A 17838-nucleotide genomic window follows, 5' to 3' on the forward strand; every position below is an offset into this window, starting at 1 on the left:
AAAGACTTTTAAAAAGACAGTTTAAGATATCATGTCATTTACTATGCCTAAGCCTCACTCTCCAGGAAATATCAAATCATTCAAAACAACATTGAAAATTAGGTTCCAAAAAGACCACTAAAATGATTTTCTAATTCATGTCCACATCTCCGTCTAGCTTAATCACAGCTAGCAATGTGCATATTCTTGGATTGTTCCTAGCTATATTTCATGTCAAAAAATCTTAGCCATTAAAACTATAGCACTGGTTTTAATCAGTAAAACGTTTTATTAATTAGAATAAGAGAGCAATTAAGGTGAAATTAAGAGGGAAAAGGAGGAATCCATCCATCCATCCATCCCTCCCTCTTAATATCAGTCACACACTCTCTGCTCATTTGCATCACCACTTTTTCTGATTAGGGAAAGGAACTGAAACCAATGAAAGGGCTTTTTCATGGTGGCGTATGCAGGTGGGTCCCTTTTGAGCACACGGTTCCAAAGACCTTTTGGAGTCCTACAAATACCCACATTCCCCCATTCCTACTGTCATCAAAGCCTAGAGCCATTCCTTCCTCAATACATTCTTTGTTATCAAACACTACATCCCCTTGTTCACTTCTTCTGCAACTCGGCACCCAGTAGTGCTCTGTCTCTTTGCAGACCTCTGATGGATGCTGTCGCTGCTTTCCTTTCTTGAGTTAATCATACAACTCCCTTCACAACTCTGCTAGCTTGTTTTTTTGTATTAGTTTTGATCTTATCGTATTTGTTTGTTACAAAATAGTACATATAAGTTTGAAGTTTGATCATCATTTCTAGTATAAATATTCTGGAGATGTCATCTCTTAGCAAGAGCCTGCGTTTATCTTCATCTATGGAAGAAGAGATGATGATGATGATGGTGCCAAAGAAGCAGGGCATAGTGTCCATTCTTGGGTGTGATGTTGAAAGAACAAAATCTGCTGCAGCTTCTCTTAGGAGAACTCTCTCGGCTGATATGTCCTCCAAAAAATGGCAAGCCCAACATGGGTTCTATCCACTCAAGAAAATTGCATCATCTGACCATTTCCCAGCTTGTGATAGTATCACAGACTCTTCAGAAGATGAGGATTTTGAAGACAGGCCTAAAGAGACTGAAACTCGAGATCAATTCGATATATGGAGCTCGATTCAAGAAGACAAGAACAAGAAAGAGGTTGAAAAGCCAGGACAATTTGATGTGTGGAGCTCAATCTTATCACAGAAGGCAAAAGAGGACTCCAAGGATGTTCAACCTTATGTCCACCCTCTTGTTAAAAGATCAGCAAGTTCTTTAAGCGAGAAGAGCCTTGAGATATGCACTGAAAGTCTTGGATCAGAAACTGGCTGTGATGGGTTTTCTTCATATCCTCCATCAGAGATTGGCGATGCAGAGGATGAGAAAGAAGAAGAGCAACTACAAGAAAGAGTGACACAGAAGTTTGATATGGAGGATTTGCGAGCAGCCAAGTACAATCTTGCAGCATCAAATAGCAAGAAATCGCAACCAAGATCATTCCCTCCACCGATTCCTTCACTGTCTAGCCGAGATGGTGCTTCTGTGCACATGAGGTCTCGTCGCGATAATGGTAGGCTGGTTCTTGAAGTTGTTTCTGTTCCTTCACAGAACAACTTCCATGCTCAGCGCCAAGACGGTCGCCTTGTCCTCACTTTGGCCAATACTGCTAATCAAGAAGAAGAAGAAAGACAAAAGAATGAAGAAATGAGTGATGTGGAGCAGTTTGATGTTGAGATTGAGAATTCTGAAGGTAAAGAGGAAGTGGAGGAGGAAATAGAGGACGGAGAGGTGGAGGATGGTGAGGATAAGAGAGGAGGAGGAGGTGAGGGGGTGAGGTTTGTGATGGAGGAAACACCAAAACTGTCAAGTGGGATCTTAAGTGTACATAGGTTAGCACTAATGATGAACAAATCCTTGGTGTTAGCTAATAGGAACCCAGCATGGCCCAATAAGTTCGAAGACATGACGAAGTTTGGTGATGAGGTGGAGGTAGTGGACCCAATTACCCCAATAACACAATCACTCCCACCACGACGCCCTCCGGCAACTAGATTGATACCATCTCCGCCAGTAGCTACTATGGCAGCCGCTGCGGCAACAGCAAAGGCAACTGCATCTTTTAATGCTTGTGAGTACTTTTGGAAGCCAAAACCTATGACAACAGCATCAGTTCTTAATCCAATTAGCCAGGAACAAGCATCATCATTAGGAACCACCCATGACAACAGATTGGCCCTTTCAAAGAAGTTTGTTCCAAATGAGCAGCAAGAAGTGGTGATATTGAGAGGAAACAATGAAGATTACTTAGTTCCTCTGTTAAAGAGTTGCAAGGACCAAAGGAAGTCACTATTGTTTTGGGAGCCCCATTGCATCGCCACCTCCTGATGGTTCATCCTCATAATCCCAGTGTCGATCCAAATCTCCACAATGCAAATCCCAGTCCATAATCACTATTATTATTACTTAGCTATATTCTATTATGACCCTTTGTCTCTCTATTTTTCACTTCCACTTCTTGAGGGGAAGTGTTGTGTAGTCAAATAAAAGGGGCTGAAGACAAACAGAATATATACTTTGATTCAGCAGATCAAGGAGAAACAAAAGAAGAGATGAGATGGCTTGACAGTGCTGTTATACAACCCTTTTTTTATCAGCCTGTAACTGAACAGAATCTTAGCATCATCTTTGACTTCGGTGGACTGTCTTGTCTGTCTCTGAAAAATATGATGGGTCTGATCTCTTTTATTTCACTTTCTTTGCTTTTTCCTGAGCTAGCCAATGGGGTTTTGCTCAGGGTCTTGTCCTGCCTAACTGATCTTAATTTTGGGAACATCATGATCATCCTTTGATATGGGATGTTTTTGTTTGGGTTAAGGTTATCGCTGTGAAGGATTTTTCTGATCAATTAATAATAAATATTTGAATCCATTTCCCTATTACCTAATTGATTCACACTTGTAATGTTTGGGTGGTGGATATTTGTTATTTTTAAATTATTTTTTATTTAAAAATATATTAAATTAATATTTTTTATTTTTTAAAATTTATTTTTGATATTAGCACATTAAATTAATTTAAAAAAACAAAAAACATTAATTAAAAGTAAAGAAAAAAATTATATTTAAAAAAAACACTTTTAAAACGTAAAAACAAATGGGCTCTTAATTTTAGTAATGTTGCTATATAAGTTCAAGCTGCTTAGTAAATGTTTGAAATGGTAGCGGATATTGTTTTTTCAAAATGTTTTTTATTTAAAAATATATCAAAATAATATTTAAAAAAAAACAATCAAAAACACAAAAAACAAATTAATTTGAAACTAAAAAAATAAAATTAAAATTTTAAATATATGGGTTGCCATTTTCCAAAGGCTAGGCATTAACACTTGTATGTTTGGTATTATGGTGTAAAGTATTTTTAAAATTGATTTTCGAAAAAAAAAATACATTAAAATGAATATTTTTTATTTTTTATATTAGCACATCAAAAATATAAAAAAAATATCAATTTGATGCTTCTTTAAGTTAAATACACTTTTAAAATGCATCTAAAAGAAGAAATTATCACACTTTCAAATATAATATAAGCATGCAATTCCATTCTACAAATCAAATAGTAATAAACATGTGATTTAAGTGTTACAACTGGATAACAACTAGATTAGCAATTACTAGATGACTAATCGTAATAAGTTATGAGCTGAAGTGAATTTTTTTAAAATATAAAAAAACATTCAAGTAGCGGAAATTTTTTTTATATTATCATTAAACTTAATCTAATAAATTAAACTTGAAAACTCTTAACTCGAATCTTTATCTAATTTGAATTTCAAAAAAAGTCATGTGAGAGTTGACTCAAGTGACCCAGTCGACTTGATGGGTTCAAAGGAAAAAAACAAAAAATAACAATGGAATAAAAATGGCAAAAATAAAATTCCAGGCCAAGGGCAACCTAGATAATTAGTAAAACTGTGGTTTGGCTTAAAAATAAATATCCCAAGATGATTTTTTAAAAAACATATTAGATTATTCTGAGTCAACCCGTTAAATTCGTGACTCGTGTTATGAACTCTAATAGGTTAAATAATATATTTTTTAATTTAATTATGTGATAAAAAAATATAACGACCAATTCAAAATCAATAAAAAAATCAATTTGAATGATGAAATTAAAAAAAATAAAAGGAGAAACAAAAAGGTCAGGCCAAGAATGCAAGCTTGGGCGGCCCAACGTGCATGGGCCATACTTGATTTTTTTTTCTTTTTTAAGAGGCAGACTTTTTTAAAAAAAATGACATGTTACTTATTGAATCAAATAACATGTCATGTGTTGGATACCCTCCTAAAATCCGATCATAATTGTGATGCTTGAAAAAACGATGAAGGGGAGAGGTTTTTTGGGTTGAAAATCTATTTTTCAACTTATTTTCACCCAAAAGCACCATAAAAACCTTTCTAAATCATTTAATGACCCTAAAACGCCTTGAAATTATCAAAAAAAATATATATATAAAATTCAACAAGTTGAAGTTTGGATTTTAGGGTCTCAAAACTCGAATCTCAATTTTTCAATAATTAAAGATGACCAAAATTTAAACAAGAAGACGACGGGTTGTATGCTTAGTTAGGCAACACATCCTTTTCTCCATTAAATCGGGACAAACAACATGTCATTCATCCATTTGAAATAATAAAATATAAAACAAGAAAGTCAAGTGTACAGACTTAGCCTTTCAAGCCAATACGCACCTAGTGTTGTTATCTTTTAAGTCAGTCACATGAGTTATCCTTCTAAGCCCATGTGATCTTTTTGTTAAATAACTTTTAACATTTCTTTATCATTTTTAATTTTAGAACAAAATTATCTATAAAATAAATTTATTAAAATGATTTTTGAATAATTATCCAATTATAAATAATTTTATATTAACCTAATATGCATAATTTATTTAAAAACAATCTCGTTAATATTAATAAGAAAAAAAACATATATTTTTTTTTATCTTTTTTATTGTAAACATTTTATATAATATTCTTACATTTATTGTTCTTCTATTTTTTTCTTTAATATTCATGATTGTTTTATTGAAACTTGCTTTCATGATTTCTATTTAAAAAATAATTTTTCTGATAAAAAAATATTTTTCTCAAACAAAAAAAAACATGAAAGATATTTTTTTTATTAAAAAGATACACCTTTTCCTCTTTAATTCAAATCATTTTAATTTTTACAAATATATTCTCTTGAGTATTCATTTGTTTTCATTCAATAAATCATTTAGCTAAAAAAAAGACATGTTATTGTCAAAAACAAATTACATGAATAAGAAAAAAAAACATTTTTGATATAGAATTTTAAAAATTATCTTTTTTACAAGTATATTTTTTAATTGTCATATAATTAAATAAAAATAAATTTAAAAAATATCTTGTGATAATATGTATAGTTAGTTAAAAAAAAAAAAACATGTTGTTTGTAGATGATAAATGGCTAGATTTCTAATTATAGTTGGCCATTGATGTTAACCATTAAGTTTAACATACATAGGTTTCAAATTAATGTTATTTAACTTTAACCATTATGATAAAAAAAAAAAAACTTAAACCCTATCTTTTTAATCATGGAATATCTAGAAAATTGTATATATGACTATAAGTCATCTACCCCAATAAATATAGGTTGTTTATTTAAAATTTAATTAATACTCTTTCTCTCTCTCATTTATTTGTTTTATTTTAATTCACTTTGCTTTAATTTTTTATTTTAATTTTAATTAATACCCTTTTTATTTTTCAAATTGTTTACTTCATATTTATTTTTTAAATAGTAGTTAATCTTTTTAATTGCTTTTATTTTATTTTATAGTGCTTCAAATAAATTATTATAATTTATCTTTAAATATTTTCCCTTTTATTTTATATAAATAAATTGTATTTATATAATATATTTATAACAATAAAAATCATTTGTTTTTAGCAATAATAATTAATCTCCAAGATCAAATAAATAAAAATATATATATATATAAAAAAAAAAAGATGGATGGATTATATATTTGCATGCTCACTCATTTTCTGCCTAACACTTTTATAAATTATATAGTTACACGACAGGTTTTTTACTAAATCTAAAAATACTAATTTTTAGTTTTTTACTAACATTCAAATTTTAAGAATCTAATTACATTTTATTTAAGTAATCAATCGTTGAATCACATAGAACCTCCAGTGACGAAAAACAAAGAAAAAGATAGACAGAGAAGCTATTGACAAGAAAAGATAGAGCGTAAAAGCAGCTAAAAGCGAGCGCGATGGGCGATACAAGATCCTCCGCCACCGCCTACGATGATTTGCTTCTCAAGAGCTTCTTTGCCGAAGTCAGCGAAGTCGAGCGAGATAACGAAGTCGCCAGGTCTCTCCTCTCGATGCCCCTCTCTCTCCCTGTATTTACTTATTTATATTCATGTATGTATGCATTTGAATCATAATTTGCCACTTAATTAGGGTTTTCTAGTTTATGATTTTGAATGAAAACTGAATTTCTCATTCGCTTTCACATATGTAAACGCCTATAATTAATCTACTTGTGATTTGTATATTTCTATTGCTTTTCGATCGATTGATTATTTTGATATGTAAATTATAGAAGTGAGATTTTGAAATTTGTGCATGAATATTAATTTTGAGAAACTAAAATAGTAGTTTTAAACATTAAAGAAGGATAGGAGTTCAAAGCTTGAGCGATGGAATAGTTAGAGATGACCAATTCATCTGTGTAGGATTATTTTACTTTAATTTTTCGTTTGATGATACTCTTTGAGTAATGCGATGGTCTTTGAACTATTGATTATATCATCGCAATCGGCCTCTCGTCATGCTTAAAATGTTTACCTCTCATTTGGCAGAATTTGTTTTATTCTCTTCTAATTTTGTTCTGTCTCTTTGGAAAAATTTTGAACTTTTTAGGATTCTTTCATGCTTCAAGTTAAATCCATTTGAGTATCTAAATTTACCATTTGAAGCATCTCCAGAGGATCTCAAAAAGCAGTATCGTAAGGTAACTGTTTTTGATAGGTTGGAATTTAATGTTATGATTATTACATTCATTATTTTTGTGTCTTATTCACATGCTCTATGTCTAATTCATGTGCAGTTATCTTTGCTGGTTCACCCTGATAAGTGCAAGCATCCGCAAGCGAAAGAAGCTTTTGCAGGTAAATTAGTTGTGCATAATATCTTGCATGGTTTGAGAGTATGAATATTGTGGTTGGCTTATTTTCTTTTAGCATATGGTTTTTCTATTTACAAACTGGAAATATCAACTTTTGCATTGACTTGAAAAGATTTCTACTCCAGCTCAAGTTCTTCTGCTGTGGTTTTGACAAGTTGAGTTTAGAACTGGAAAAACTGGATTGGCCCGAATATTTTGAACCAAACCAAACCCGACCCAACCTAACGTGAACTTAGCTCAATCCATCATATTGCAGTCAAATTCACAGACCAGATCCAAACAGCAGGTTCATATGCATCATTTTGTCAATAGGGGACTGAGTTAACTTGGTTGCAACTCAAAATGTAAGCAAGTGGGGCCATGTAAAGAAGCTTGTTTTTGGAACCAGAGTTCACCCAACCTATCACACCCAAAAATGTCAGCCTTTGTAGAACTATACATTTTGAGAAAACCTGGTTAGTGCAACCGTAACTGTTATTTTCTGATGTGAAGTGTAGATAAATTACTTGAAGTTGTAAGTTTTATAATTTTCTGTGGAATGATTCTCTGGCATAATGAAACTGGCATACTGTCAGGGTGCAGAGGATTTGAAGTAAAGGAGAATCATTAAATGATGGCATGTTGATGGTAATTTGATGTTGTCTTGGTGTCGTGGTTGAAAGACGGGCAGGACAATGTTGGATTAGGCATCCAGATAATTTTGTTACTCTATGAACACTAGCTTGGTAAAGCTCTTGGAAGCTGTATGCACAACAACTGATAATTGACAAGTTCTTTTCTTCACAAAGGTCAAAATTATTCATTATTTAAGAACGTATTCTATTCAGATTAGATTACAATGCTTGTGGTCCTCCACAACAATATTCTTCTGTCATTTAGGCACAGTGATGCAAGAGTTACAGTGGCAGAAAGCAGAGAGGTGCTGGGAACCTCTGCAGGAGGACTCTGAAGGATTAAAAGTGATGTTTAGGGTTTTAAAACAGAGTCAGAAATTTGAAGAATGACCTGACTGGTGTGGTTGTGGGTTTTAGACTTTGTTTATGTTGTGCTAGCCTTAACTCTAATCTTTAAGGAGACTCATTTCAATATGTTGTGTATTTTATGGTTGGTTGTGATTTTTTATAATTGTTTCCTGATGACTTTTTCATTGGAAATTTTTACATCGAGTGAACTGTGAATGGGTAAGGAATAGCAATCATAAACATGCATTATGTAAAGATACATAACTATGTACTTGTTTCCTTCTTGAAGTATTCTTTAATGATTCACTCACATGGCATTGTTAAATTGTGAGCAGCATTAGCAAAAGCCCAGAAACTCTTACTTGATGAACAAGAAAGAGATTATGTTCTTACCCAGGTTAATGCAGCTAAAGGTTAGTGCTAAAGGTTTTATAATTTTCTTTCTCCCTTGTTTTTTAATGGACTGTAAACAATTTTTCTTGAAAACAAAAGGGGAAATTTTGTTGGGTGGTTTCATGTTTGTTTATGCATCTTGTTTATTTTCCTTTCCCCTTTCTTCATTGCTGGAACATATATCCTGTATCTACCTTCCATCTATGTGGCAGGTATATTTGGGCCATAATTAAGATGTGTTTGCATTTTCTATGTGAGTATTGCTGCTGTAGCAACATTTGAAGGGGTTTATACTGAAATATTAAAAAATGTGGCTGTGCTCTTTGTTGTCCTCTGCATGTTGAATGGGAGCATTTCTGTTCACTTTGTTTCATGTTCTTTCTTTTTTTCTTTTGTGGTTATAGATAAAGTAATGTGAATTTGCAGAAGAACTTCGAGCAAAGAGGAAGAAGCGGTTGAAGAAAGATACAGCCTCCAAAATAAAGTCATTGGTTGATGAGGTCTGTGAGTTTTAATTATATTTTTTCCCTTGATTGCATTTTGTATTTGTGCCTATAGATCATTCTTGATGCACAAATTGGAGTTTTAAAAATGAACTATCTTTTAAGTTGGATACTATAGGTTTCGAGCAAATGGGTAATTACATGTTGAATGTCTCCTCTCGGAGAAAATTTGGTAAAACTACAGTCACTTTTAACTTTCCAAAAACTTATCAAAACCCTCTGGTTGTCAAATACTTAAAAGAGAGGTTTCTATCAAGTTTTACTTAGCAGTTGAAGTTTTGAGTTATTAATCAAAGCCAGAAACTTTTGGATAGCACTGGTACTTTGCTATACCCTAGGCGGAGCTGAGTATTTACCTTAAATTAATTGCTACAAAAAAAATGCTATCAGTCGCATTGTTGCTAAACCTTGTTGCCAAGGTTGAACAATAGTTGTGGAATAAACAGTTGTTGCCTGACCTTCAGAAATGAGAATTGACAATAGTTTTTCACATTACTACTTTCATGTTTCGACAATCAAAAGGTAATTTGCGATGCTGGGATTTGTTTGCGTGTTGATTCTCATCTTACCATATTGTCATGTTTCCTTCTCACCACTTTACTCCCTTGCCATCTATAAAACTTTTTGTTTCTTTTACCTGTATTGCTTATTGCCATTTCAGAGTTAAATTGAGTTGGTAAATTTTTATTATATACATTTGTTAAAAGTCTTGCGGATATATTGAAGGGGAAGATTTCTATCTGATAGCTTCATTAATATTGAGTTAGCATCTTTTACTTTCCAATATACCTAATAATCTTGCCATGTTTGTTTGGAGTTCCTGGTATCTTTGAAGGGATTGTTCTTGTTTTTTTAAAAGAAAGTAGTTACTGCACCAGCAGTTCTTCAACCACAATTTGTCATCTATGGAACTGAGCCTCTTTTTTCTCCTTTTAATTTAAGGGTTGTATGTTGAAATCTTGACTTTTATCCCTCTTTTATGTGAACAGGGAAAATATGATCAACAATATGAATGGTCGGAAGAGTTCCAGCAGGAGCTCAAATTGAAGGTTCGAGAAATTTTAACTGATCAAGAATGGCGGAGGAGGAAAATGCAGATGAGGGTATGCTGGAAGATCTGTTATTTTCTCTTTTCCTGCAGGTGTTCTTGTTTAAAGTCACACGCTTTCATGATCCTCTTTCTTTTGTTATTAGATATCAGAAGAGGAAGGTAGATTGAAGAAGGATGAAGAAGAACAAAAGGAGACGTGGAAAAGAAAGCGTGAGCATGAGGAGCAGTGGGAAGGAACAAGAGAAAAGAGGGTTTGTTTCTGCATTTGTTTCAAAATCTAATTCCATTTGGTGACATTTAAAAAACTTACGAGTTTAAACTGTTTCTTCCTCGAATATGTGTTTTGTTGTTCAGTTGTCCAATTATATCTAAGGGTTCCAGTATCTGATAGATCTAAATTCTCTGAGTAATAGCTTTCAATGAGTGCATAACTTGAAATATCTTGTTGCACAGTAAATTTGATTTCATATTTCTAACTCTATCTTGGAAAGCAGGTTAGGCCTATTGAATGGAGAAAGTTATAGGCCTAGATATGCTTTCTTAGGAGGCAAATGCTGTTTTGTCTATAAATTTGGTTCAGTTTCTACTAGGTTAAAAGTGAAAAGGCTTGCTTTTCATGGGCCTTCACTGTTCTGATTTTGAAGATTCTTGTTCAGGCATTTTGTACGAACAAAAAACTATTCTTTATTTCTTTTTCCTCTCTTAGGTATGATTAGGGAATGGAAAACTAGTGACCATCTTAAAATTTGGTTTTAGAGCATCTGATTTGAACTTGTGCTGTAACTTTTCTATTTGTTATCCCTGATTTGAGTTTTTTTTTCCCCTAGACCTTAATTGAATGTCAATTAAAGTTTTGCTTATGCTGCCATTATTTTATAGTATCAGTGCTGGTGTATTCAGCTACATCAGCAACATGTACAAAATTAGATGATGTTATGCAACGTCGACTTATTCCACCAGGATGGACCCGCTCCATCATCACCTTGCTGATTTAGGTACTAGGAAAAGAAAACCCACCATTTTGTCACCATCCTCTCTTGCCACTCTCTTTCTCACAAGTCCATGCCTGATCATTCTTCTCATTTTCACAAAATTATCACTGTTCACACCAACCACCATTTCCTTCCTTCTGAACACTCCTTATAGGGTGGGCATTAAATTCCTTTGGTTAAATAATTTACATAGATGCACACTCATGCATGCACTGCATGAAAGCATGTGTTAGTGTAGATATGGATGAGGCAAAAATAGGTGGCAGTAATTAATTTATCAAACGTGAGACGGAAATCTCACCTGTTTAGCTATGACTCGTGCATCATCATCTCCATCCTTTCTTCTTATCTTTTGAAAATTTCATGTTTCGTATTTCTTCTACTTCTTACCCCTCAAAAGCAGAATATACGTATTGAAAAATGTTTGCTCTACCAGTTATAGAGATTTTTAGCCTTTTATCATTATGTGGCATCACATTGATTATTATTGTTGTTATTGATCATCAGGTTTCAAGCTGGAGAGATTTTATGAAGACGGGAAAGAAGGTGAGACTAAATACTGATATTTGTTGAGCCTAGATGGGCAACAATTTCTACTTGTGTTATTTTTAGCAAGCAATAAAAACAGGCCTGAAACTACTCTTCTTTTGAACTCTGTTTGCAGGGGAAAAAGGGAGAGACTCGACCACCTAAGCTCAAGACTGAGGATCCCAACAAATCCTATGTTCAAAGGCCTGTAAAGCGAGGTTAATCGTAGCTATGACATAACAACCAAGTTTCCTGGGAGTTGAAGGAGGCTTTGAATGCAGGTATAAAATTGTATCAGTCCATGTCTTGCCTGTATAAAATACATGATTGAATTGGATATTAGGCTTTTGTGGAGCTTTGTCTTGTGTCTTAAAGTGAACCAAAATCCTTGTTAAGGCTTTCTAGATCTTAATTGTCAGGATACAGTTACGGATATTACTACATTTAGTGATTTCAGAAGGCTAATTGGTTCATGTGATTAGTTGTAGAGGGTAATTATCCAGTGGTTAGCTATTTGTGTATTTTTGTTTCCCTTGAGCTTATGAAATATCCATTTTTTTTTAAAAAAAAAAAAACTTTTGGCATACTTGGTGTTTCAAGTGTGGATATTAGATTTTAGTAAATATGATACTTCGAGAAAACTTTTTTTTTTTCTTTAATTCGATGATAATGATCCTCTGATACTCCTTCAAGTCTTCTTTCTTGACAATTTTAAAGATGTATCTTTACATAATCTTAGGGACTGTTTGGCAGCAGTGGTTGAATTATTGTTTGGCCACTTTTTGAAATTTTGTTTTTGTTTCGAATTACTTTTTTGTGTTTTTGACTAGTTGATGTCGAAAATAAATTTTAAAAAATAAAAAATATATTTATCTTCAAGAAAAGTACTTTACAAACACTTCCTTGGTATATTTGGAAACAACTAGTAATTTTTTCTTTATGCTACTTTTAAGGTCTGAACTTGGAAAATTAAGGAGCATATTTCCTTTCCTTGATTATCAAATCAACACTCAGGAGTTATAACTATTTATAGTATTTTTTATTTGAAAATGTATTACAATAATATTTTTTTATTTTTTTTAAATTATTTTTGATATTTGTATATTAAAAAAATTTAAAAATATTATTAATTTAAAAAAATTATTATTTTTAAAAAAATATTTTTAAGGATCTAAAACAAATAGCCCCAAACTACCTCCAGCAAGCCTTCTTTGTAGCGCTTCAATGGATTGGTCACCATTTGATCATGTGCCAGCCTCTACTGCTTTCTCCTATAAAATATTTTTAGGCTATCCTATTTTCTATAGAGTTGTACTAAGCAGGGTGTCCGCGTAAAAAAAATAAATAAATAACAAAACTTTTCTGTAACTCAAAAAAAAAAAAAAAAGTGCAGATGTTATGCATGTTTTAGCATTAATTTTTTTTCCACTATAAACAGAAAAGAGAAAAGATATAATATGTATTAATAAATATTTAAAAATAAAAATGCTAATCACTAATTAAAGACCGAGTCTTGTAACTACGTCTAGTCAAATGCATATCAATCTTCAAAAGTATAACCAGAGAAATAACAGCAATTGGCTATTTAGAACTACTTTCGATTTAAATGATTTGGATTCAATTGATTGATAAATAAATTAAATTTATATGTTAAAAAAAATTAATTCATTTTATTTTATATACTATCATCATTACTTTGCCTCTTATTTACTTTTATAATATTTTTAGAGATTGGATTTCCTTTAAAATTCAATTCTTGGCACTCTAAATTATTCCAAACATATATTTTTATTAAAACATTTTAATTCAATTCAATTCATAAAATTTCAAATAACTTGTAAATGTAGCCCATATGATTTTGACAGGTGCAAAATTCATTTCCAATAGTTGGTTGTACTTCAAATTGCATAACATATTTATTCAAAGCCCTGCAAATGTATAATTGAGATATTAGACCCGAGATATAATTTACATTATGATTTATGATAATAAAATCCAATTTTTATGTTATTGGGTTTTATTTGAGACTGGATTTAATTTAGTTATTTTTAGATATTTTATTTAGTGGTCTCCAAACTTAATTGATTGTTCTAGTTATAATTTAGTATTTATATGTTATTTTTTAAAATGTTATAAAGTTTTTGATGAATTGAATAAAATTCATAAAATCACAAAAAAAAAATTCACTGTAAATTTTTTTAGGACTGTAAATTTTTTTAAATTGAATTTTAGGACCGTAAAATTTTTTAACCCCTATTTTTTTTTTATCTTTCGCAGTCTTTTCTTCTATGAGCATAGTTTTTTTTTTTTTTTTTTTCTTTCTCGATCACTCACAGTCCTAAAATTCAATAACAGTTTGTAAACCCTAGATTATTTTATGGGAAACTCTTATCAATATAGATTTTTTAAAAAAGGAGGTCTTCTGCCCAAATCTACCACAAGCTGAGAACCACGATTCAACCACGCAAACCACCTCACCTGCCATCCATATCACATCCCGACAGCCTCTCTCTAAAAAAAACAAGCCACAAGATTTCCTTTCCTGAAATTCCAGCAGCCTCCACCACCAATTTCCTTTCAAAGTCAGATCCAATCACCATCCGATCTTGTCAGCAAGAGTTTGTTTTTTTTTTTTTTTTTTTTTTTTAATATGCATATCCATTACAGCTGAAGACTTTGTTTAAAGCAAGCCGATGTTTTGTCAGTTGGTGTCCATACTATTCCAGCCGAAGATCCAGCATCAATATGGCATTTTTTTTTTATCAAAAGAAAGCATAGTGGGTCAAAAGCTAAAGCTTTATTTTAATCAAAAAGAAGCAGAATGCACTTTAAGCTAAAGAACTTATTTTAGTCCCAAAAAAATCAACAGGGTAACGATTAAAAAAAATATCATGACCGTGAAAAAAAAATAGCAAGAGAAGATTGTACCAGTCGAGACACCATTGCTTCATTGGTATTAAATAACAAGAGGTTTTGTGTTTCAAAAATATCCGTCCAGTATTGAGTTTGATGATTTAAGTCTTGGTAAATAAATTTCTTTACCTTTAATTTTACTTTTCTAGTTTTGCAGTTATTATTTAAGGTTGTCATTAATTTACTTTTGTGCCTAAAAAATTACTTTTGTGCTTAAAAAAAAACAAAAAATAAATCATCTTGCATTTCTATATGTTATTTTTTTCTTGTCAATCACTTTTATCATTGATATCTAGCATATATTTAACATATAGTCCTCTTTGTTCATTGTAAGTTTTTGCTTGTGACATTGTATTTGATTAATCATTTACTTTTAAAAAATATCATGACGGTTATCATAACTCTTTGATCTTTGATATGTTAATTCGTGACATGGATCATTTCTTTGAGTGACATAACTTATCTAATAATAAAAAAGTTCAATTTTTTAAAATGAAGCTCATTAGTAAAACCCAACTTTATTAGAAAGATGTTGAGAATTGTCCAGAGTAGAGTAAACCTCCAACCACTTATTGAAATGAAATGAAATAAAAATTAGAAGAGAAGCACCTACTCCAATCTTATATGATTAAACTTTTACACCAATAGAATAGTCTTAGACATAAGAACAAATCTGTTAGTGAGTACATAACACACCAATATCATCACTTTGTATGGATTTTATAACGGTTTGAATGATAATTTTAGAAAAGAGATTAAGCTCATAGATGCTTTCACTCAACAAGATTATGAGTTGCTTATAAAGAGCTAATAACAAAATGCATTTTAAGCTAAAAAAACTTATTTTAGTCCCAAAAACAATAAAAAAAAAGGTAACGAAAAAAAAATATCATGACAGTGTAAAAACAAAAATCAAAGTAAAAAAGTTAAAAAACAAAATGACAATAGCAAAAGAAGATCACATCAGCTTCAATGATATTAAATAACAAAAGTCTATGTATTCCAAAAATGTTCATCCAATATTAAGTTTGATGATTTAAGTCTTGGTCAATAAATTTATTTACCTTTTGATTTGTTAAATTTTACTTTTTTAGTTTTGCACTTGTCAAATAAGGTTGTAATTAATTTACTTTTGTGCCCAAAAATAAGAAAACATATATCATCTTGCATTTCTATATGTTATTTTTTCTTATTAATCACTTTTATCATTGATATCTAGCATATAGTTTTCTTTGTTCATTGTGAGTCTTTCCTTGTGACAATGTGTTTGATTAATCATTTACACTTAAAAAGTCTTTGCTTGTGACATTGTGAGATTAACTTTATTTTTGTATTGTGATTTCACCTGCAAGAATTCTTTGTGATCTCAATTTCATCTCTAAGTTAGTGTTAAATGTATTTGTGTTATTGTCATCAAGTGTCCAACCCTAAGTCTACACTTACCATGGACCCAACCTTTAGTGATACTTTTAGGGCCATATAAAGGGAACTGCAGACTTAGATGACCAATACGTCAAAAAGAGTTCAACCTTCAGAGAATTCTCTACACTTACCATGGACCCAACCTTTAGTGATACTTTTAGGGCCATATAAAGGGAACTGCAGACTTAGATGACCAATACGTCAAAAAGAGTTCAACCTTCAGAGAATTCTCGAATAAAGCATCCAAAGACCAGTAAATATTACAGAAATAACCATTATAGGCAAGCTTTGCCCAAGCGCCATTAGTATGACTATCATTTAGGTTACTCTAAGACATGATGACCTTGATGAAGAAGTCATGAGCCCTGACAAAATAGAAGCCCCTACTTTTGACGGTCATCATAACTCTTGGATTTTTGACATGTTGATTCGTGACATGGATCATTTCTTTGAGTGCCATAACTTATCTAATAATAAACAAAGTTAATTTTTTTAAGATGAAGCTCATTAGTAAAGCCTAACTTTATTGGGAAGATGTTGAGAATTGTCTAGAGATGAGGAGTAAACCTCCAATCACTTATTGAAATGAAATGAAACACATATTAGAGGAGAAGCACCTACTCCAATCTTATATGATTAAACTTTTACACCAATAAAATAATCTTAGAAAAAAGAACAAATCTGTTAGTGGGTACATAACACAATTTGATGATTATAGGATGAGATGTGTCATAAGGGAGGATGAAGTCATCACTTTGCGTGAATTTTATAAAGGTTTGAATTATGATTTTAGAAAAGAGATTAGGCTCATAGGTGCTTTCACTCAACAAGATTATTGGTTACTTATAAAGAACTAATAGATAAAACATCAGGATCCTTATAGTATCCTTTTTAGATCTCAATTTAGGAATGATAGTTCTTTATTAGGTGTTTCACCCAATAGACCTAATCATAGTAGTGTCTAAATTTATAAAAGGAAAAATAAAGGTAAATGAGTCATCAATGAAATGTCCCAAGACGAGTTCAAAGGTTCAATGTGCTAAATGTCAAGGTTTCGGTCATAGCTTTGTCAATAGTACCTCTAAACCTTTAGTCATCAAAGAATATAAAGATTGTCGCACGTGTGCGGCGTCGCGGCGAAAACATCCACCCTCAAAATCTTATCTTATGTGGCAAATGTGGGGAGACAAAGAATTCTTGTCTCTTATCAATGAAAAATTGGAATGGGAGTCGCCACCTAGTATTTTGGTCACTAGGAACCCTAACTGGTCTCAGAGATTGGGTACGGGGACTGGTTGCGTAAAGGGAAGGTATTAGCACCTCAAATACGCCCTAAGGTAAGCTGCATTGTTTTATTGTCTGATACAATCTAAGGTGTTGTCGTGTTTTCTAGTTGTTAGTTCGTCTATGGTTTAAGAAACGTCATCCTCGGTAAGGAGATCCTTATCTTATCAGGTAATTCTGACGACAACAAAAGAAATTTAATATCCGGAATACGTCTTACGTATAAGGTCGTAACCCCAGATATTAAAACAAAACAAAATAATTTTTTTGAAATTTTTGAAATATTGGCCCAGTTCTCGTGACTTTAATAAACTGGTTATTAAAGCCAAAATGCATGCTAATACATATTTTTGAAATTTTCTTTGTTATATGAAAATACAATATGATTTTTTTCTATTTTTATTTTTGAGAGACTTGGCCGTATGCATTAAAACAAAATTATTTTTTTTATTCTATTTTATTTTTTGTTTTACCGAAAACCGGTATTTTAACACCAAACTTGTATCTTTACAGAATAAAAATACAAACCAATGTTGATTAA

General features: G+C 31.7%; 2 protein-coding genes across 2 annotated transcripts; both read left to right on the forward strand.

The window, feature by feature from the left end:
* The first annotated feature begins 510 nt into the window (after positions 1-510).
* LOC7491117 (protein FAF-like, chloroplastic) lies at positions 511-2958 on the forward strand. The gene has a single exon (XM_002314219.4). The coding sequence runs from the start codon at positions 818-820 to the stop codon at positions 2402-2404; it is 1587 nt and encodes a 528-aa protein (XP_002314255.4). The 5' UTR covers positions 511-817; the 3' UTR covers positions 2405-2958.
* A 3264-nt stretch (positions 2959-6222) lies between these two features.
* Positions 6223-12151, forward strand: LOC7489328 (uncharacterized). Its single transcript, XM_002314218.4, has 9 exons — positions 6223-6430; positions 6985-7075; positions 7172-7232; positions 8547-8624; positions 9031-9104; positions 10097-10210; positions 10302-10409; positions 11658-11696; positions 11815-12151. The coding sequence occupies exons 1-9, from the start codon at positions 6330-6332 to the stop codon at positions 11899-11901; spliced, it is 753 nt and encodes a 250-aa protein (XP_002314254.1). The 5' UTR covers positions 6223-6329; the 3' UTR covers positions 11902-12151.
* Positions 12152-17838: the final 5687 nt, after the last annotated feature.

Source organism: Populus trichocarpa, chromosome 9 (assembly GCF_000002775.5).
Source record: "Populus trichocarpa isolate Nisqually-1 chromosome 9, P.trichocarpa_v4.1, whole genome shotgun sequence".
Classification (NCBI taxonomy): domain Eukaryota; kingdom Viridiplantae; phylum Streptophyta; class Magnoliopsida; order Malpighiales; family Salicaceae; genus Populus; species Populus trichocarpa.

Coding starts and splice junctions, on each gene's coding strand:
- LOC7491117 (XM_002314219.4), top strand. CDS start 818: ATGTCATCTCTTAGCAAGAGCCTGCGTTTATCTTCATCTATGGAAGAA.
- LOC7489328 (XM_002314218.4), top strand. CDS start 6,330: ATGGGCGATACAAGATCCTCCGCCACCGCCTACGATGATTTGCTTCTC. Junction 6,431..6,984: donor CGAGATAACGAAGTCGCCAG/GTCTCTCCTCTC, acceptor TGAACTTTTTAG/GATTCTTTCATGCTTCAAGT. Junction 9,105..10,096: donor TAAAGTCATTGGTTGATGAG/GTCTGTGAGTTT, acceptor TTATGTGAACAG/GGAAAATATGATCAACAATA.